This window comes from Wyeomyia smithii, chromosome 2 (genome assembly GCF_029784165.1).
Source record: "Wyeomyia smithii strain HCP4-BCI-WySm-NY-G18 chromosome 2, ASM2978416v1, whole genome shotgun sequence".
Taxonomy (NCBI): domain Eukaryota; kingdom Metazoa; phylum Arthropoda; class Insecta; order Diptera; family Culicidae; genus Wyeomyia; species Wyeomyia smithii.
The window spans coordinates 67,090,144-67,112,968 of NC_073695.1; the positions used below are offsets into that span (position 1 = coordinate 67,090,144).

Below are 22,825 nucleotides of genomic sequence, written 5' to 3' on the forward strand. Positions count from 1 at the left end.
TGCAGATATACAGATATTTTCAAAGAAAAATACAGATTTAAATGTGGCAACCCTGGTTGCAGTTGTTGTCTGACGTTACCAATGATCCAAATTAGTCAACCACCTCGAACTTATCTCCACATACATAAGACATACGTAACACTCAAAAAGAAATCTTTCAAAAAAGTTGGTACAAAATGAACTACTCGAATGGTACCATACTATGAGTAAAATCACTGTTTGAGTAGTTTATGAAGGTGGTGTATCTGCGCAGTCCTACTATGGAAGAGCTGCAAATATCTGCGAATTAATAAAAATCCGGCGTTTTACAGACAAATCTGCATATCTGGAATCCCTGCAATTACAGTCTCTATTGGCCCTGACAACTGTTGATATTGGTTTGGTTTTTGCTTGCGAAAGTACAAAAAGGAAATATTTTTGCTTTTGTTTGCACACATGAATTGACAATTGCATATGAGAATCCGCGTAGGTGCGAACAGCCTTAAAAAAACTCTTTTACTTGTGTCAGGGCCAATATTTACAGTCTAGTGGAGTGGATTCGGGAATCAATTTAAACTGTTATAACGAAAACCAATCGTGTAGAATCTCCATTGACTGGTTCCAGTTATAACAGTTTAAATTGGTTCCCGAATTCACTCCGCCAGACTAGTATTACGTATGTCCTATGTATGTGTTATTTCCGTCGACTAGTACGCTACTGCCTATGCGATTGGTCATCGAAGTATTCACCTCAAATCCAACCTTTTTTGCTTCATGTTTCTGCTTGGTGTACTGTTCAGCAACTGCCTGTAGTGTCCTTCCGACAAAGTTCACGTAGTCAGCGAAACAGATAAACTGGCTGGATTTATCGTGCCCCGCATGTTGAAGACCGCACGTTTCATAACACCTTCCAGCGCAATGTTGAACAGGAGGCAGGAAAGACCGTCATCTTGTTAAAGTGCCTTACATGTTTTAAACGGGCTTGATACCACAACCGGAATTTTCACACAGCACTGTACATTACCCATCGTGACCTTGATCAGTTATGTTAGATTCGCAGGAAAACCATTTTCGTCCAGAACTTTCTATAGTATTGTCTATAGTATCGTAAGCGGTCTTAAAATCGATGAATTGGTTTTGGAACTTGATATTAGCGACACTTTTGGAGGATTTGCGCAGCGTGAAGGAACAAACCTGCTCATAGCGGTGAGAGACGGCGAAAAATGATCTGTTAGAGCACTTTGTAGGCTGCGTTGAAAATCGTGATCACTCGATAGTTCTCACATTCAACTTGCTGCCCTTCTTGTACATTGGGCATATTACTCCCTTCTTCCACTCCTTTGGTAGCTGTTCTGTATCCCAGATCCTGACTATCAGCTCGTGCAGACAGGAAGCCTACCTATCCAGGCTCAGTTTGATAAGATCCAGTGCGATGTCATCTTTTCCAAATGATTTGCTGTTTTTGAGCTGCTTGATAGCATCTTTAATTTCATTCATCGTGGGCAGCGAAGGAAAAAAATCACCTCTAGCGATTGATGAATACATATAAAACAAGCCTAGGATGCGTTGATATCGTCGTCAGTATGCGAAAAACAAAGTATCGGTGCTGGTGCACTCTTTTTGCTTTCCTCTTTACGATATATTTCTATTCATTAGTGTACACCACAATACGTTGTTCTCAATGTGCAACTCGGTATATGAAGTTATTCGTCTCTGTTACAGAGAGCGATCAGAACTTGCTATATCCTTATTCTTTTGACTCATGAATATGATTTTTTGTCAGAAAAAGAAAGAAAATGACAGTGTATGCTCTCCTACTCTCGCTTAAACTCAACCGCTGCCGAAGTAGTTCCTTCCCCCACACATTCCCTCTCACCGCACCACACCTCTGCTGCTGTTCAGGCGACATAATTTCCTCCTGTTGCTATTCTTTCTTCCCGTAACTACCGGCCTATGGAGAGACAAACGCAACGATCGAATCGCTTCTCAGAGCTGATGTAGTCTAGTCATGTGTTTGTTTTCTCCCAGAAACCTATGCACCCTATCATCATTGCGTTATGGGTTGAGAGGATTCGAGTTTAGTCCCGGCCTGTACACTTCGTGAAGTGCACATATGATGAATAAACGACGATTGCATCATATTCGTTTCGTTTCCATCACTGATCGTGGGGGCGGTATGTCTCCCTCACCCACTGTGCTGAAGGTGTCATTCCTCCCCCCGATCCTCTGCCTCTGAGTTGTTTATTTCTCACGTTTATCCGTCAAGATTCCTTCATTCTTATCCCGACACATTTTGAGCCATTTCCTCACATTCCAGCTCTTTCAGGCGGCGCTTTTTGTTCCGGAAAAGATGGGTCTGCTGTCTTCGTTTCTGTTTATATTGCATCACGTTTTGACGAGTCCTTTGCTGCAACATCCATGTTTTAGCTGGCAGTCTATTGTCAGGGCCGGAACCAAGTTTGACACTCTCTCCAGGTTGCCAAGCCATGGAATGTCTCTCTCGAAACTATTCTGGTATTAACCGTCAAAAGCTTCGTTACCGGTCTCAATCACAAGAGCATAATATCTGCAGTCGAGTCAATTTCCCTTTTTATAGATAGTGCAAATGGGGCCTTCTAACCAGTTGTTTGGCATTTATTTATCCGCACACATTCGTGAAATAATCCGGTGGATCGCGTTAGGCAGCTGTTCGCCTTCCGCTCTCAGAAGTTTGGCCGGAAAACAGTTCTTCACAGCAGCAGTAAGCACATGGCCGGTATAGAAAAGCTCCTGCTTCTGAAACTGTTGACTGTTCCAAAGACTGTTTTTCGCATAAATATTCTTTGCTTTGACAAGCACTTATTAATCGTACTCGCACTTTTTTATTGACCTGGTTTTTCTCGTCTGTCAATCTTTGGCAGTCGGCATCAAGCCAGCCCTTAGGGATCATTCAAATAATACATAACGCTCTAGGGGGTGGGGGGTATTCAGCGGAGCGTTATATTGCATGTGGCAAACATGTAAAATTGCGTTACATGGGGGTGGGTGGGTATTGAAAATTGTCAAATTCCGCGTTATGTAATATTTGAATGGTTCCTTACGTTGCCCTCTCGCAGTCGTTTCTATGACACCCAGTATATTTTTTTACAATCCTATGTTTCTACCAATGTTCTTCTATCTTCTTCTCCTGTTGTCCTACTAGTTCTATACGAGATTCCAGCACGTTAAACTACTTTCATCCGACGGAATAATAGTCAGAGTCGATGTGCAATCTCCGAAAAGACCTAACATCCATAACGCCCGAGAAGTGTCGACCATCAATCGAGCCATGATCGGTTTGTGAGCAGAAATCTCAGGTGTGGTCCTGAATTTTGAAACATGGACAGTGGTGCTTATTACGGGAGTTACTGCACGGTGAAATCAGAGTGAAGTGAATAAAGTTCTATTACGGGACCGAGGGGTAAGACAGTGAGTAAATTTGAGGTTTTCCGAGTTTTTCTGAGAAAACCTGAAAAATAAAGAGCAAATCTGAGTAACTCTCGTGTCTCTGAATTTCCATCCTTGATTTTTTTCCCACCGCAAATATACACATGAATGTCACTCGGTCCCACCGTTCATATATATTTCTTGCTCTCAAGGTAATCAAAGATGTGAATCATCTGAGAATTTCGGAGTAATATTGAGTAAATTAGAGTAACTCCCGAGTAAAAGAGTTACTCAGATAAAAGTGAGAAACTCTAAGTTTTTCTGAGAAAACGAGAAAAATAAAGAGCAAATCTGAGTAACTCTCGTGTCTCTGAAAACCCATCCTTAAACCTTTTCCCCCCGCGAATATAAATATGAATGTTACTCGGTCTCACCGCTCATATATTTGTCTTATTCTCAAGGTAATCGAAGATGTGAATCATCTGGAAATTTCGGAGTAATATTGAGTAAAATAGAGTTACTCCCAAGCATAAGAGTAACTCAGATTAAAGCTGTCTCGCCCCTCGAACGGGACTTACGTGAGTGAGAAAAACGTCGCAAAGCGACATCTGCCGTGAAATCTGGGTTGTTATCAGTGTCATATTACTGAAGTGAAAACGGAAAAAGCGACGTTTCGTGTGGATTTTTTTCACGAGCATTTTGAACGGTGAAATGATTCCACCAAGATGGGATAAGCACATACATAAGACATACGTAGCACTAAGGAAGAAATCTTCCAAAAATTTGGTACAAAATGAACTACTCGAATGGTACCACACTCTGAATAAAATCACTGTTTGAGTTGTTTTTTAAGGCAGTGTACCTGCGCAGCCCTGCATTTGTCTCGTTCCTACTCGAAAAATGCTGCATTGATTTTGTAAATAACTTTTTGACAGTTCCTTATGGGATTTTCTTTGGGGCTCGATAAAGCCGAGAAAAAGAAAATTCATTTTGTTCATTATTTGTTGAGCAGTTGGACAGGACGAGGTACGGAGTACTATGGGGCAACATGTACCAGAAAAAAACGCCAGTGTTACGTATGTCTTATGTATGTGGGATAAGTCTTGAAAATTGGTTATTGGTTATTTAATGATAAATATTGGATTTATTTTTCAGTAACGAAACTAATCAGTATTCGATCCGTACCTTAAAGCGATCAAAGTTTCAACTTTTTGACCGATGAAAAAAATGCACAGTTCATGAAATTTTCGACACTAAAAAAAAGTTTTTGATGCCAAAAGTCTTAGAAATGCAGAAAACGTCAAGTTCTGATGTTATCTAAGAAACGGAAAAAATCGACGTTCCGGGACTTATTGGGTTGAGTCATAAGTCATTTCGGTTTTTCTATGATATTCAAAGGCAATATTTTTATAGACAGAAATAATTTTATTCAGTTATATGTAATGTCCATGTTTGTCGATGACCTTTTGCCTTCTCTCGCGTCGTGTAATGGCGGTTTACCTCGATTATTGCCTTTATTTTGTCGTCCTCAGCTACAACTGGTTTTCCTAAACGTAAATCTCGGTTCAACCTAACTGAAATTTCGGCATAAAATATTACTGAGCTCTCACTATCGAGATTACGGGTATTTTGTGCCGAAGCTTCAGTTAGGTAAGCCGAGGCTTACGAAAATATGTGACAGCTGTCATAATTTTTTTAACCGAGCTCTCAGTGGTGCCGTTCTCGTACCGAGACCCAGCAATATATTTTAAGTGTGCACACTTTAGTGACCCCCGATTGGCCCTGACACAAGTAAAAGAGATTTTTAAGGCTGTTCGCACTTACGCGAATTCTCATATGCAATTGTCAATTTATGTGTGAAAACAAAAGCAAAAATATTTCCCTCCTTCACTTTCGCAAGTAAAAACCAAACCAATATCAACAGAGTCGTCAGGGCCAATTTCAAGCACAAAAAAGAATTTAAATTATCCCGAAACTCAATAACTGTTTTTGTCGAGCCTTTGGCATCCCTATACCGAGTAACAGTGAATGACAATGAACTCATGTCCTGGGCTCAAATTAATTTGTGCCCGCTGTCAGCAGTAAGATAAAGATGTATGAAAAGAAGCGGTGATATGCTATCTCGTTTACACATATGTCAGCCCTTGAAACATGGCGTGATGCCAAAGGGGTGGTTTTTGTCTCAGTTCGCTGTCAAGGTTAGTTACGCCCTTTTGCTGGTTCATACTCAACTTCTATGCACGCGATGCACGCCCCATAAAACGTCAAAAGTCCAACGTTCACTGGCCGGCGAGTTCATAACTCTGGTTCACTCGGTTCACTACACTCTCGCACTTTTGTGTGCATGAAAACATTACCAGACGGTCGTGTTTTGTGCCTTGTGTGTGGTGCTAAAAGCTGGAGGAACCCGTCAAACGAAGATCAGTTTGTCAAGAGTGTGATTGTCGTGTTTGTCCATCGTCGTCGTCACCGATTCAATTCGGCTGAAACATTTTGCAGTTGAAAAATCCAGTAACATTACAATTTTAACACCGGAAAACAGCAGAATGAGCAGTGGAAAACATCTGGCAAAAGGTACGAATAATTAAAAATCAAGGCAAATTATTGATTTTCTTTTGTTCTGTGAACTGTACGAAAGATATGAGTGGAATGCTTCCAAGCAAATGAAGACAAATAAGAACAAACTCTTGAAGGTGAGGTCATCAATGTGAAATGGTGACGGATATAGCGATTACATATCGGTCTACTTGAGATTTTTTGTTATGTTTCACCAGTAGTGTTTGCTCATGTTTTCTGACGTACATAATGATGTAAGTTTTATGCCCAACAATTTAGTGTTGTCTGTGCATTAATTTTTTTCAAAGCAATTATATGTTTTAATTGTTTTAATTAACTAATTGACAAACAATTGCGAAGCACAAACAGAAAATAAAATTTGCTATTTTCAGGATCCACCCCGCCCGTACTTGGCAACGATGGAAAGCTCCGGCTCTACTCGATGCGCTTCTGTCCATACGCCCAGCGGGTTCACCTGATTCTTGATGCCAAGAAAATTCCCTACCACACCATCTACATAAACTTGAGCGAAAAGCCCGAGTGGTACTTCGAAAAGAATCCCCTGGGTAAGGTGCCCGCTCTCGAAGTACCCGGCAAGAGCAATGTGACACTGTACGAGTCGCTGGTCGTGGCCGATTATATCGAGGAAGCCTACCCGGATAAACAGCGCAAACTCTATCCGGCAGACGCTTTCCAGAAGGCGCAGGATCGCATTCTGATCGAACGCTTCAACGGTTTAGTCATCTCGCCCTACTATCGGATCATGTTCTCTAGTGATGGCATTCCACCGGGAGCCATCACCGAGTTCGGCACTGGTTTGGATGTTTTCGAGAAGGAACTGAAAACTCGAGCAACTCCGTATTTCGGGGGTGATAAGCCTGGCATGCTGGACTACATGATTTGGCCGTGGTGCGAACGAGTTGATTTGCTGAAGTTTGTTTTAGGGGATAAGTACGAGCTGGATAAGGAACGGTTCGGCAAACTGGTATGTTTTACACCATGTCTAATTCGAAATTCAGTAGCGCAAGCTCATATCGCATTCCATGAAACGTTTTACGTAAGCAATTGAACTCGATGACGGTGCTAAAATCATTCAATTCCATGTTTTTTACTCCAATCGAAAATATAAGATTGATAAAAAAAAATTGATAAAAATTGATAAAGATTCAAGTTACAACATGTACGTTCTGCACCGACGTTAAGTAAAGACAGTAACCGGCTTCAGTGAGATGCTCTATCTCTGTCAGGAAAAAAAATCTACAGAATGCACAAGTCACCTGTTACGCGAGTCGTTGTATGCCTTGTTAAGGCATGATTTTGCAAATCATGCGTTTCTAGAATTTATGTGGTACATTTTTAATATTTTTTTCTTTTCAAAGTCGATTGATATAATTGTATCTTCTCTGAATTTCTCTAATCTTTTAATGTTCTGGTAGATTTCTATCGTAATTCGTAATTGCAATAAACTTTGATCTAGAATTTTTTATGAAAGTATCAAAAACTTTTTATAAGTTCACGCGAATTTTGAAGTTTACGTGCTTTAGTGGTTCTTTTGTTACACACAATTTTGTTACACCGTTTGAGCGAGCAATTTTTGGTGTGTGCGAACCACACTTGTTGCTTCAGCCTGAAAAATTCTCTCGCATAAGTTGATATGAACCCCGCCCTCTAACTTTAACAATATATTCACCTTTCTATTTGCAGCTGCAATGGCGCGATTTAATGGAAAAGGATGAAGCCGTGAAAAAGTCCTTTCTCTCGACTGAAAGCCATACCAAATTTCTGCAGAGCCGCAAGGCGGGAGAGAATAACTACGACTGCGTATCGTAAGCATTAAAAAAAATATCAGCCTGGCTGGCTGCCGCTTCAGATTGTAAAATTTGTTTCAACGATGTAAACATTTTTGTAATCTTCATATTATGCACGCTTGTTCACGGTACTAACACTCTACCATCGAAGATGGAATTGCTGCGCTTTAAGAGTACTATTATCTAAAATTATCTTGTTCTATTAGTAAATAAAACGGGTTAAATTCATCTTTCGATTATTATTACCACAAAAATTAGCAGAACCGCATTTAATGTTGCTGAAGCTAAAGAAGAGTGTCACAATAGTTTTTATAGCAATTTACATCCCAAGGAATCAATTTGCTGGTTGTGTTTCACTGACAATGTAATTCAATCGTCATATTCTATATGCAAGGACAGGCCAAATATCATAGAACATAACTCATAACTAAACATGTTCGGAGCAAATAATACTAACAAAATCATGGGTTTTAAACTTCAACAAGTCATTTTAACAGCCCACATCACAACTATTTGCAGCAACGCCAAGAAGTTTCGCATTGCGTAACACATAACACGGACTTCGGATTTGAATAATCGCGGACATCAGCAGCAGTCGATTGTACGAATAAATATATACTTAACTTTTACTTACGGAAAATGTCAGCAATAGTTAAACACTAGTTCGAAAGAAAAGAAAAATGTCCCTCTTTCTATCACCAGCCGCTACGCTATGGTTTACCCTTTTTCGATGATCAGAGGAATGGCTTTTCAAAAAGTGCTACAGGAAGCCTTAAGGATAGTTGAGAAAGAGACAGAGAATTGATTTCGTTTGGCTTTCGCTGAACGTCTGAATACTAAACTGCCCATTTTATGGTAGTTACACTGTACAAAAGGATAGTTGAGCAGATCGACTTGAAATAAAAAAATGTTTCCTCTTTCGCTGCACAGTAATATTAGGTCTTACCTAAGATTAAAAACATCTAACATATACACTATCTAGCGGGTGGCGGCCATTTCCGTCCACGTCGTCGGTTTAGTCGTTGGAACTGTGACTGTCCGGGTCGCCCTGGGTCGGTGATTGACTGCTCTGTTGGTTGTGCAATGTTCGCATGTGTCGCAAAAGGTTGGACTTCACGTTGAATCCTTTATTGCAGATTTCGCAGTAAAACGGACGTTCGCCTAAAAATAGTTTGCTGTATTATAACTTGCTAGAAATTGGCGGAACTAGAGTTGGGAGGCGAAGATAATCTGGTGCAAGACCGCTTTATGCTTAGAAAAAAAAAACAGATCGAATCTGTGTTTTTTCCGTCCTTTGTTTTGTAAAAATTTAAAATCCCACATTTGTAAAATATATAACACACAAACGTAACAAAACGCTGGCCTATTATAGTATAATACTGCCGTGAGATGCATATCAGTCTCATCTGCGAAATCATCGAACGGAGATAACAGCGATAGAAGAACTTAAATATTCAATTTAATAAAATACGATCTGCTTGAAATATTGATGTTCTTTTTTTTTTGTTCAGACAGATGGATTTTAATATTTTGATACTTTTGTTTCGAAAAGAATCAATTCATAGAAATTACTACGGAATAAATTATGGTGGGACTGATATGCGATTGTTTTGCATTACAGCGTGTTGAATAATCACATATTAGTCCCCCATCTACATGACCACTGAGACCAAATCAGTTTGTTGTTGTTCACTGTTTTCTAACTTGTTTGTTTTTCTGGAGGTGAATCACTTTGAAAGTGTGAAAATATTGTTCAATCTCGTGCAAAATATCCTCGTTAGATCTGATCCTTGCTTGTTATGCATATGTAGCTAGCTCCATTGAAGAATGTCTCGGTTTTGCTGTTGAGTAGTGCGTGGTACATCTGTTGTAGTCCTCCGTGTTTTTTGGGTTTGAGATTTTGGAAATAGGCACTTGGACAGTTTCTCTCCACTCTTTGGGAGCCTTATTATTTGTGAAGACATCGACGATTAGCTCTGTTAGCCTCTGCAAAAGCTGTTCCGACCCATACTTGATGAATTCGTTATGTGAGTAATCCTGCCCTGGAGCGCTGTTATTTCTTGTTGACTATATAATTGATTTGATTCTAATATTGGTTCTAAACCTGCTTCAAGGCTATCATCTTCGTGTATCGGTTAAATGATGTTTCTGATGTTGAAGTTTGCTATTTCTTTTAACAGGGTGGCGACTCAATTTCCAAAAATAAATTCCCTGATATTCCCTGATGTTCCAATATTTTTTACCTGCTATTCAAATTTATTTTAAACTGGTTTAAGTTACGACTTTCATAGGTTTTTCCACCTAAATCTCAAAACTAAAAAGGATCAGACTTAAACTTGTTCCTGCTAAATTTCGTACCAGTAATTGAAACGGTTTAGCATCGCTTTTGCTAACTTGAATCTTGAACAAAAATATTTTTTTGTTGAGAAGCACGTCCAGTTTGATAAAATTGAAAGTATAAATTACACTGATCGACAAAAGTGAAAAAAAGTTGTTCTTAAGCTCAAGTAAGTACCCTAGAAATATTATAGCTTTTTCACCTGTTCATTTTGGTGCCCCTGGTAAATGCAGAAGTGCGTCAAAAGGCCGCAGAGTATTTGCTCGCCGTGTTCGTCGTTTTTCCCTTTACCTACGGGAAAATTTTATTGAAGTCTCTGAAGACTTGTGGCATTTCCGAAACGTCTAGGGGCACCAAAATTTACAGAAAGAGTTTGAATCAAAAAATGCCAAATTTGAGTATTTTTGACATTTTTCGATAATTTGGCGAAATATTAATTTTGAAACAATTCCTGAGAATTTCTCAAGAACTTTAATTAAAATGTTTAAAATCCCATCGTTACGAGGTGCTTTTATACTTTTGAAAATTTTAATGATAGATTTAATCTCATTTAAGTTAGTTTCAATCAATTCTTCAATTCTTTAATTGGACTCACTATATTTCGAGTTATAAACCCACTCAAACTAATGAGCAAGTCTTTGAGTCTTCTGTTAATTGGTTGCAAGGAAGTATTCACCATTTTTGATAACTAGAATATGACAATGGCGATAGTGTAGCTTGCTCAGGCGATGTTAGAAGGTGCGTTTTTATAAAAGAGCGTAGTAATTAGCATAAAATGCGCGCACTACTTGATGACTTGTTAGTACCTATTTGGATACTTTTCAAAAAATTTAGTCACTATTTCTTGATATTTTGGTCACTAAAGTCACTACTGTTGCATTGTCTAACTATTACGAGCCCTGTACAAGGTAGCTTCAGTTCTCTGCAATTCATTCTCAGGAAGTTTTACTGTACAACGAAAAGTTCCCGTGCTACAATGTTCTAATCCACGGGCATTCAACTGATATTTAAGCTTTGATTATAGTTCAACAAATATAGGGTATTTTTTAAATAGTTCCATCGTTAAAAATTTCAAGTAGGGTATCGAACGTCTTCGTCAGTGGTTTTCTTCGGCCCCTTTTGCATAAGATTGCTGCAGAAAAACTGCCGAAGAAAACCACTGACGAAGACGTTCGATACCCTACTTGAAATTTTTAACGATGGAACTATTTAAAAAAGTTGGAGAACAAATCGATCTTTAATTTACAATAGAGTTTGTGCAAATTATGTATTTGGTTGCTGAGTAAGAAGAGTTTTAAGGTCATTTATCGAGGAAAACCGTGTCACTCAGCGGGTATAGGGTTAAATGAAGTCTATGCTAAAATGGATACATTCTTCTAGAAATTACTTTTCATGAAAATTCTTCTACCTGAAACAAATACTTAGTTTGCTGAGTCAAGCACGAGTGCATATTTTCAGTCAATTAAAAAATGATCGATTATTTTTAGCATACTTTCAACTCATTTGGCATTGATTGGTACTTTCGTTTTCACGTCGGAAAAAGCAATTTAAGTAACCTAATAATTATTGAGTGTAGAATAGGGTGTTCTAGGGGTATTTATATAATTATTTCTTTTGATAAGAAATGACAAACGAAATACATATTCTACTGAATTTTCTTAATTCAAATAGCAAAACTATTGAAAAAATCGATTTCGAATTTTAACAACTGTAAGTGGTCTTAAGACATACCCTACCGTCAAGAAATCATGACACAGGGAGGCCAGGTCATTTTTCAAATATCTTCACAAATAATGTCTTTATACAAAGGAAATCTGTAAACACGGTCCCCGTTGAAAGTTTACAAAACTTCTTTCCAGTGACACATTAAATCAAGTGAGGTTAATCAACCGACTATAAGGCTTCCACTTATTCACACGCGCTCAAATGTTTTCAATATTAAGACATGTCTTCACATCTGGCATCCCTGTCATGATAGGTAAACGAGGGTTATATTTTCCACAAGCCAGCAACAGAAATGTCACTTAGCTTACTATCAGGGTTATATTCTCCAAAAAGCCAGCAACAGCAATGTCACTCTGTGCACTACTTGCCAGTTAGTGAAAATTCAAAACAAATATAATTTTTTCAATTTTAAAATCAAAGAAAACTCGTAGAGATCTAAGACAAATTACGTAATGCCTACTAAAAGGTCGGTTATCGTTTAGTATAAGAAAAAGCAGGTATATTTTTAAATTAAAACCCCCTATTGCTGGTGAGCGTCCACATCGAATGCATCAAAATAAATCCAATTCAGAGCTAACTCCGTAAAAAAATCTCAAGCCTTCGAAATTTTCCCTGATGACTTTTTAAACTCCCTGATATTCCCTGATTTCCCTGATCGAAAAATTAAATCCCAGATATTCCCTGATTCTCCCGGTTTTCCCGGCAGTCGCCACCCTGTCTAATTTCTGATCCCACTGACTGTTGTATATTGATATATGTCTTGTTTTTTGACTCATTCTCCTCTTATGCTGTTTTAAAAACCGGAACGTTTTAGTAATTTTTTCGAGGTTCTTCTCTACTCCAGATCTCCTAATTTTGCGTTCATGCGAAAATGAACGGAAATAGAGTCTAAAGTCACACCTTCTATTCCCGTTCATTTTCGCGTTCTCGCAAACTACATACATTGCCCGCCTTACTAAACTTAAAAAAATTTAAGTCATATGACCAAAACGAAATTAGTTCGTAAAGTAAAATTAGCACGACGGAGCTCTTCCGTTATACGCATTTGTTGGGGTTTGGCCACTAACTGAAGTGTCTCATCGCTTGCGTCCCTGCAGATATAATAAGTCGTTATACACAGTGTGTGTAAAGAGACCACTCTCTCAGTTAAAGAAATAAACTCCCACATGGCAGTGTGTGCAGTTCATCGTGGCGTGCTGAGATACGTGAACACAATAGTAGAGGGTGATTCTACATTGGTCTTGGGGGGAGTTATACCTTTCCCAGTAGTTTAATTGACCTTGCCGGAGACAACGGAAATTGCGGGTTCGAGTCCCGGCTGGACGAGGGAATTTTTTTTTCAAGTCTAAAGTCACACCTTCTATTTCCGTTCATTTTCGCATTCTCGCAAACTACATACATTGTCCGCTTTACTAAACTCAAAAAAATGTAAGTCATATGAAAAAAATGAAATTAGTTCTCAAAGAACAATTTTTTTGCCGTGGCTTCTATGTATAATTTTTTCATGTATTTTGACGCAAAAACAAATTCCCCAAAGTTTGAACACATTTCACCTTAAGGGGCAACAGTGGCGCCATCTTGAATTTATGAGGAATTGGACATTTTCGATGTTTTTTCAACGCCATTTTTTTAAAGCCAAATATCAAAATCCTAAGAGTTTGTCCAGATACAGGTCGGACTCGATTATCCGGAGACTCGATTATCCGGAAACTCTATTATCCGGAATTTTAGACTCGATTATCCGGAGTTTTATTATTTTTTTGTCCGTTTTTAATTTTATTCCGAAATTTAGCCTTTACCATCCCTTCTGGCATATTTGTTTCTATTTAAGTCACTTCCGGCATGTTTGGGACATGTTCGAATTAAGTGAAAATAATCAATGTTCAATTTATTTTTTTTCTTCTCAAGATTTACCACTTTTCGCCTCAGAAATAACTTCTGGTTGCGCCACTGCATCATACAAGTAAAATAAAGAAAAAAATATTTATTTTATGTTCGTTAATCGCAAAATTTCAGTATTTTTTGTGTGATTCGATTATCCGGAAAACTCGATTATCCGGAATGAAAATTTTTTTGACGTTCCGGATAATCGAGTTCGACCTGTATTAGCATTTTCTTGCTCATCTTTAAAAAAACAGATCTTGAACCGGACAAAAACTGAGCTTAAAACGGTGATTCTACGAAAACGGTTCTGGCATGGTTTAGGTTTATTTCGCAAAGTGAAATAATATCGAGTATGTATGAGCATTTATGATAATGCGCTGTCTTATATTGAGTAAAAAAGTCTCAGGAATCGATTGGTAAGTGTCTGATCCACATAAAATGTCAGCAACAAGTCAATTTTGCCCCAACTCCCCTACAATACTAAAATACACAGAAAAAAAAATACCCAAAAATTTTTATTTTTGACGCAAATCAGCCCTTTTGTGCGGGAAGGTACTTTTAGGTAAAATTGATTTACCTACTTTTGAGTACCTGCACGGAAGTCATCATTTAGGTGAAATTGAATACTTTGAACCATCAATATCAATATCAAAAACTCTGAACAAATTTTAACCCAAAATTAGGTATTCGCATTTTATTAGGCCGTTGCGTTGTTTTCACCTATTTCTATGCGTATTATGTAATGCGTTTAATGTAATACCAGGAGTGTGAGAGATACTCAAAGATACAATAAAAATTTGTCTTTACATGACATTCCCTCTTTTGCGAGGAGGGAGTCGCACAAACATCGAAAATTTTTGTTTTCTCAAAAATTCAAAATGGCGCCAATGTTGCCCCCAAAGGTGAAATGTGTTCAAACTCGGGAGAATTTATTTTTGCGCCAAAATACATGAAAAAATCGTGCATAGAAGCCAAGGCAGAAGGAAAAGTAAATTTTGGTTGCACTGTGTTATTTTTCAGTTTTTCCTTATATTCCCTGATTTTCCAGAATATGTACAGGTTTTCGCCACCCTGTGTTGGTTTTAAAGGCCCTCGTTGGTCTTCCACCACACTCGGAGACGCTATTCCTTGTTAAACAACTCGAGCTTGGACTCATTCGACCAAATAACGGGCTTCCAGAATTACAGCGGGTTGTTGACATGGTTCCTGAAGACTTTTTTTCTTTTGTAAGTGTTGCTAAATCTGGGTCGCTTTTTGGTAAAGTAGCTAGTTATTTAGGTCCCATTCCACCAAGCGTTGTACTAAGTTGCGATTGGAAAGGTCCAGATCTAATCTTTCTTTAATCGCCTGAATGGTCTTTTGTGGGTTTTTCTTTGATGATTAGTATATCTGTTCTTGCATTAGTCTTACGTTTCGGTCTCTTCCGGGTAGATCAGCCGCGCTGCCGTCTAATGCTTTCGAATGACCAGATGGACCGAACCACGGTTTACCCCATTCTTCTCAGCAATGTTTCGTTAAGCCTTCTTAAGGAGAAACGGTATTAAAGCCACAAACGGGCAACTTCGAGCCGCACCTTAAAATTTTCAAAAGCATGCTTCAGCGTAGCAAACATAAAATGGCGTTTTTACAAGTGACGCATTAACGGTTACCGGGAACTGTGCTTCTAAAAATTCGAAGTGATGGCTTGAAATTGGCCATACGTGGATTCAATACCGTTTGATCTTAAGCTGGAAGTTACGCACAATCAAATTTCAGATCTGCATTAGGGTGAAATCTGTGCTAAAGTTTGTCGCGAATTCGCAAGCTAATTTTCTCGAAAACTATTAAAATTAGGTGTACGAAACATTGATCGATTGTTTGCACCGCTGACGCATGCATAGAGTAGCAATTCGAGCGCAATTTATTAGGTGGAACCCCGGAAAATTAAGAAAAAAACTTTCAATAGTGGCGCACTTTCATTTCAATATTTTTTTTTCATTAATTGTAACGATTCGTCAATGTAACGATTCGTTTTTGCTACGATTTTAGTCGGAAAATGTTGATGTTATGACATATATTTTAATGTTTCTATATTATCTATATGATGAGCTTGTGCTTGGAATAATGGAAGGCTGAGATTAAAAATACGGAGGTCACCGAACAAATGATCTGATTCAATCAAGATTCGAACCCTATAAAACCCTAATAAAATGGACCTTGTGTGTAACTAAGAATCCCTCTAATTACATTGTTTAGTCCTACGTTATCTTTTCTTACAAACTCTAGGGCTGTATACCTTGTAGTATCACGTCTTTCTTCTTCTATTCTTTTTGACCACAATTTTGCAAGCAGGATAAAAAGGTGAAGACATCAATTTTTTTCTCGCTCAGTGTCCAGTGATTTTGAACAATAAAATTCTCGAAATTTCAAAAATTTTTCCAGAAGTTTTTTTTCTATTTTACGGTCGGCTTGCTGCTTATAAGCTATCCAAAGAAAACCTAAACCGCCTTGGAGTCTACAGATCCCAGTTTTAATTCTGAACAATTTCATTTTGCATTATTGAAAAATCAACCGTCTTTTTCAAGACGATTCAAATTCAATCCTGCGAAAAGTTAAGTTGAAATGCAACCAAATTGAGCAAGTTATAGTGTTCTGAGTCGATTTAGTTTAATTTTCGTGAAACGGATTCGTTGAGGCTAACTCGATCGTTTTTATATAGTAAAAACCGTATCTTTTCCAACTGTGACAAACACCCCAACCGCCTATTTCACCACACGATCAAAGCAAAACAATTACCTGTACATTTTTGTTAAGCATTGGCGGTCTTGAACTACTCTCCTCTACACTCAACCACAAGAAGAACCCATACCCGTGTGCGTTCGCTTGTGAATAATCATACTGGCGTAGGATGGAAAGCCTTTGTTGCAAACGGAGCAGGTCCGCTCCTGTGGTTGCTGGTGTGCCGTGGACATGGGAAACGTAGCCGATTGGGGGTGCTGCAATTCGGAACCGCCGTAGGATTTGCTACTCCGCCTGGGCAGCGTGCTATTGTTGGACATAGCTAGTTCCGTTTCGGTGTGCGTACTCTGCACATGGCGAACCCATTCGGCAGGTGTAACGAAATACATCGCACACAGGTCGCACTTCAATGCGGCCGTTGCGTCTGCGTCCGTGTCCTGCAAAAGTAATATATCAAATAAAATTCCCTCGTGCGATTGTAATCATAGTTCAATTTACGTTTCCAATTCGTCGTCGACGTTTTGTGGCCGTATGAGAAGTATCCGTGTGACTTTCAATATGCCGAACCCACTCGGCTGGCACGGTGAAAGTTTCACTGCACAGTTCGCACGTCAGCGGAGAGTACACCTGTTCCTGGCTTTGTCCTATGCTGCCACCCTCGGTGACTACATCTTCTTTCAGCTCTACTTTCACCAGTGGGAGACCTGTTTTGTCAAGACTTATTTCATTAGCGCCAACATCCGTCCACTCTACCGGTTCTTCTTTGACGTTCAGGAAATTTAATTCTTCCGGCATCGTTTGAACGACGTTCGCTGGGTTTGGAACATTTCCTGCATTAGAAAGAACCGCTCTCGAGGGCGATAGTCTTGGGATGTTATGTTGTCGAGGTGTTTGAGGACTATTTTCCTGATTAACTATCGTATAAGTTCGTTTTGAACTACATCGTTCGGCACCGGGATCGATGGCGACGTCCTTCTTGACGTTGATAATCGGTGCAAATGAACTGGCCGGTGTTTGAGCGGACTGACTTATTCCGTAAGTTTTGGACGAATTCGTCACGATCACAGGACTGTCATGCACGGGTACCGGGTTTTGCGCTACCCGTGGTTCCTGAAGTGGTATTCTGTCGACGGAAATCCGTTCCGTCCGTTGACGACCATGTGCGCTGGTTGGAGCAGTGTTTTCCGAAGTGGTTGCTCCTTCAGTTGTTCCTCCAGGATTTCGCCAGAGTCCTCGTATCTTCAGTAGCTCACCACCCCTTAGAACCTCGTTGAGAATGTCCACCGACACCGTCGATTCACCGGTGTACATGTACTGAATCAACGTCTGCAGGGCACGTCTGGTCAGTTCCGGTGGTAGAACGATGTAGGTCATGGCATTCGGTGGGGTTAGATTCTTTTCAAAGATGTTGGCGAAATACTAAAGGTTAAAATAAATAAATATGATTCAAACGACAATTAAGTCACTAATCATACCGAGCTGGATGTTCCTAGAACTAATTTATGGGCTGCTATCGAGAAATTTTCCTCATTATTACAGGTTATCAGCATTACATCTGCATACCGGTCGTTTCTAAAAGAAATAAAAATCAATCAATCTAAATCGAATGTTTATACTGAGAGTGTCCGAATTACTTATAAAGACAAGAGATCGACGAGTTGAGATTCTGTTGATGAGAGTGCCACTTGAGTTGGTACTTTTCTGTGCCGGTGCCGTTGGACATGTCCACCGTATCTCCTGGAATTAAAACATCATCAAAATTATAATCTTCCTTAACCAATTGACAACGCAAATAAAAGATCTCGGAAGGCAGGAAATGTAGAATTTACATACGATATATTTTGGCAATTTCTTCCTCTTGAGACGCAGCGGCCGTTTGCTGGAGAGAGGTAGCACTGATAGCTGCAGGCGGAGCAGTCGAAACGGCGCGTCCCGCATCGGAGCTTACGGAAGGAACAGGAGAAGTGTCCCTTATTACAATCGGGCTGCTCCTGGTAACTTCTATCTCCTTCACTCCCGCTGGATCACAAAGATCAAGAATGGCGGTCACGACCTGTTGTGATGAAGACGAGGGAGAGGCATTCAGCGTTTCCACATTTGGCTTGATGTCAAGCTCTTCCTCCGAATCAGACACGTTTGAGTTTAGAAAATCTAGCTCGGGAATACACTCGAGCTCTTCATCGCTGCTATCGTCGCTCGCATCGGAAGAGTTTTCGATCCACAGCTTTAGGGTTGTACTCTTCGCCTGATGGGAAACATCTTTCGAATGTTCCGCAATGGCATGCGATAGCCGATGAAAATCACCGAAACCTCGCCGTCCCCAGGTGTCGTATTCGCTAGTACTAAACAGTAAACAAGGCCAACAATACAAGCGTTGATTTATGTCACAGCCGGTCATCCAAGTGTTGGTTTTCACATTGAACGCATTTTGACATCTGGCATGCAACGTTGGCATCTGATTCGAGGGTCGACCACTTTTAACTATCTTCTGTTGACTCTCTTTGCTCAACGTGGCGAACGGAATTTTGGCCAGCGTGCACACAATGCAATGATACGCCGGATTACTTGCCATTACGGCTGAAATGCTGTACATTGATAAACAACAAAATTATCTATTAGGTATTAACTGCATTTGAAAAATGCTACACAAAATGTCTCATCCTCATCGTTACCACAACAGGGCACCTTTGACACCTTAAAAGCCTTATATATTAACCTCTCAACCTACTAGAACCTTTTTAAACATACTTGCGCTACAGGCCTCTCCCTGATTATTCTCTCCTAACAATTCCACCATCAGATCGGACTGTTGCAGGGCATCGGTCTCATCATCTGCAACATCTTCTGGCCCTTGAACCGCCGAAGACATTGGTAACGCTTCCTCAATCTTTCTTCGACCAGAATAACTGTAAAACTGATGAGGTCGCTCCATGCTTATCTTTTTTCCGTCGACCGCATAGTAGTTGTATTTTTCGGTGTTCACGAGATGCATATCTTGGTTCACGTGGGTTTTGACCGAATTACTAAAATTGCTCAACCCATCAAAGCCCTTATAGCCCCACGTATCGGTCGGATCGGAACTGAAGATGTAACATGGCCAGCAGAACAACTTGTTCTCGATGTCGCAACCGGTAAGCCAATCGTAACGAAGATAGTTATCTTTTTTGAAACGCCTGGTAAACACCTTTCCCTTGTAGCGACATTCCTTCGAAAGTAGCGGAAGTGCCGGTATGGGGCGACCTCGTCCGATGACGGCTGCGATCGTTAGCTCGGACAGCGTCTCGACCGGGTGCGCTCGGAATAAGCATATCGCACAGTGATACGCAGAGGGATCGAAGTCCATCGCGAGGAATGCTGTTGAGTTAAAGCGTGATGGTAGTCATAACAATTTTCATTGGTATTTCTTACTTAAGAGGGTTTTAGAAGAGGCAGAAAGACAAAAATTAAAAAATAGCTTGACGAACTTAAGACAGCTGTTTTCCCAATTCAAATTAATTGAACATAACTGAATGCACTTAATGCTGAGCGCGGTTTTCCAATTGCAAGTCTGTTTCGTACCGCTGTAATTATACTAAACAAAACATTGGCTTGTTGAAGTGTTCATTCTTACTGAAACCCCTTTTGTTCATTCTTTTTCTCTTGGACAATTCGATTTTTAACTAGGTATCTTAAAAACAAAAAAAAATCGTGCCTAACTACAACACTCCTGCGGCGATCCTAAAATGCTAATACAATTTTTCATTAATTTTTATTGCTCTTAAGAGCATCAACGAGGCTTTCCCTGATGCGGTGACAATGAATAGTCAGACATTCGAACGACGAGGAAAATCTGTACTGAAATATCGATTTTTCATGCGCGAATCGACAGAAACAGGCAAGCAGCAAGCGTTTAAAGCTCAAAACTACTTACATATTGCGAGTTTTGACTAAACTTTTGCACCTATACAGAACGCACCAACTACAAACTTTGATTTATCCGATTATTTAGTTCCTACTTATGGAAAACATTACGAATAAGTAATTTTAATTCCGAATATTACAATACGCAGCTACGCGGAATAAAAGTTGATGCGAAATTCACGGCTTGACAGCTGGTTCAAATGAACCAAATGAACGCCAAGCAGGGTTGCCCATAGGTTTCAAAAACAAAAATCTACAAATTAGTTCTTGCAACCAAGGAACATTTTCCAGTTGAAATTCCTGGAATGCGAGTTTTGACGTGAATTTCTGTTTGTTAGAAAATGCAAACAAAAATCTGATTAATTGCCAAATACCAAAAATATTTTGAAGTTTGTCTCGCACGGAATCTGAAATCTGGCAGGGTTCAGATTTATCTGGCATAATGGCAACCTTCAGGCCACGGGACAGGGTGGTCCGAGCTCTGGGGATATTGATTTTTGGTTTTCAATAGGTTTTATGAATCATTAAACCAAATGTACCAAGGTATTTCTATGGCTTTTCACATACTGATAAACTTATTAACGATGGTTCAGAACCCGATTTTTTTCTCTGTTAAACCCGACCCCGATCTTCTTTGTGAATCCGAAACCCAAACATTGTTTTGTGTGAAACCCGACCTTAACCCAAGCCCGGAATGTTTTCATCTTTACAAATACTGCCTAAACTTATACGAAATACAATAAAATCGAGACAAATAGGTACCTGTAGAGCCCAGCGCCAAAAACTGGTATAGACGCACAATCTCCTCATCTGCGGAACTGCTCTTCTCTACGAAGGTCGTTGTTTTCACCTGATTTGAAACAGCATCGTCTGTCTTCTTGATTTCGCGATCATGAGAGAAGACATGAGTGCGAAGTGAATTCGTTCCAGTTTTCTCACTGTTCCACGCTAGCAAAACTCCACACTTACGACACCGAACAAAGTCCACAATTATACCATCAACTTCCACCGTTTGAAACGATTTCCATACATCAGACTTGCTTTTTGTTTTGTCGGCTAACTTGACACGATCACTATTCGTTTTAAGTAATGACTCGATTACCGATTTAACGTTTTCGGTAGGTTGTTTAGAAGAACCAGCCACAGGATCCATTTTTACTATTTTATGTACTATACGCTTCAAAACATTAACAACGTTTGACAGCAACTGTCACTTGCCGTGGTTGCATTCAGATCAGCGTTGCCAGGTCGATTTTGTAGAAATCTGAATAAAGTAAAAAAAACCGGAAATAATCTGGGCGTCATTTCGTGTGACAAAAGGTCATTTTTTTGAAATAAAATCTTGTGGTACCTATGCAACATTTGAAGAGAAAAAATTGCAAAATTTACAGATTACAAATTTTGCCTTATTCAATTCAACATCACAAATCTCGCATTGTGGTGCTCTGTTTAATTTTCACTTGATTCGGTGCAAAGATTCACCACAAACCGTAATATCAGACAACAATAAAATAAAATAAAAATCAGGGGTTTTCCGTTAAAAAAAAATATTAGCTGTCTTTTGTTATTTATTTTTTTTTACATTTCTGAGGAAACTTTACAGCAAAAAACTAAGCAAAAAGACATGTCTATTACCTACTAACTGTGACTCTCCGATGTACGATTTATATTTTTAAAATTTCTAAGTTCTGCAGGGAAAAGGACTATCCAGAATTAGAATATTTTATTCCGATTTATAGATACTTTGACTCAACCTTATATTCTTCAATTATTATAAATTAAATATCTGATTACAATTAGTCTTTAACCGGTTTAAATCCCACCGTGTTTGAGATCACAAGGACTGGACTGTGCACTTTAGCCGCAAGACCCATACGACACAGGCAAGAAGCACATGTTGGCATTCTAAACATCGTAGAGCTTATGATGTGTTTTCTATTTCCATTAATTTGTATTTTTCCTTTTTTTAACATATAGTGATCACTCATCAGCTCAAATATTCACCAAATTCATTAAGACTAAAGTTGATAAGTATTAGCATACCAGCTGCGACAATTCGTTATCGACAGTATGGTGCTCAACTCTTTCATCGGACATCGTTAGACTATACAAGTGGAAAAATCGATACCAGACTGCTTGAACAATGTCGAAAACAGCTTTTCTTTTTCAGCTAACGTACACCAACGTACAATAAATCGATACGAAAATTATTCCCTTCTGTTACAGACTACGCAGCCACAAATCTAACATTTCCCGCCTTCCATTTATCGATTGCGGCGATTCGTTCTACTTACTCATTCTTCTTTTGCAAAGATCCATGATGTTGCAGCAGAGTTTACAATACGCTGCATATGTTCGTGTCAACTGATTCTCTGTTGATGAATAGTAATTATCTTCACACCTCTGCTCGTCTAGATTCTAATAACTTCCACGTTAAAATTATCCGTTCAGAGAAATTACGCACCACCACTGGACACTTCTAACCGAAAAAAAGCAGCGCAAATTTCAAGCT

At 39.3% G+C, this 22,825-nt stretch overlaps 2 protein-coding genes across 8 annotated transcripts; one reads left to right on the top strand and one right to left on the bottom strand.

The window, feature by feature from the left end:
- Nucleotides 1-5,702: 5,702 nt before the first annotated feature.
- Nucleotides 5,703-8,388, top strand: LOC129721056 (pyrimidodiazepine synthase-like). 2 transcript variants are annotated; one of them, XM_055673170.1, is made up of 4 exons: nt 5,703-5,958; nt 6,333-6,925; nt 7,645-7,766; nt 8,268-8,388. In XM_055673170.1, the coding sequence occupies exons 1-4, from the start codon at nt 5,931-5,933 to the stop codon at nt 8,293-8,295; spliced, it is 771 nt and encodes a 256-aa protein (XP_055529145.1). In that variant the 5' UTR covers nt 5,703-5,930; the 3' UTR covers nt 8,296-8,388. The 2 variants fall into 2 exon arrangements, with proteins under 2 accessions (XP_055529145.1, XP_055529146.1); XM_055673171.1 differs by lacking the exon at nt 5,703-5,958 and adding an exon at nt 6,044-6,194.
- Nucleotides 8,344-21,571, bottom strand: LOC129721054 (GDNF-inducible zinc finger protein 1). 6 transcript variants are annotated; one of them, XM_055673165.1, is made up of 7 exons: nt 21,076-21,571; nt 19,162-19,767; nt 18,048-18,150; nt 17,889-17,985; nt 16,912-17,832; nt 16,544-16,850; nt 8,344-8,909 (listed from the first exon to the last, which is right to left on the bottom strand). In XM_055673165.1, exons 1-7 carry the CDS (start codon nt 21,464-21,466, stop codon nt 8,764-8,766), a joined length of 2,571 nt encoding a protein of 856 aa, XP_055529140.1. In that variant the 5' UTR covers nt 21,467-21,571; the 3' UTR covers nt 8,344-8,763. The 6 variants fall into 6 exon arrangements, 5 of the variants coding, with proteins under 5 accessions (XP_055529140.1, XP_055529142.1, XP_055529143.1 ...); XM_055673167.1 differs by lacking the exons at nt 19,162-19,767; nt 21,076-21,571 and adding exons at nt 18,247-18,998; nt 20,324-20,497; XM_055673168.1 differs by lacking the exon at nt 21,076-21,571 and adding an exon at nt 20,324-20,497.
- Nucleotides 21,572-22,825: the final 1,254 nt, after the last annotated feature.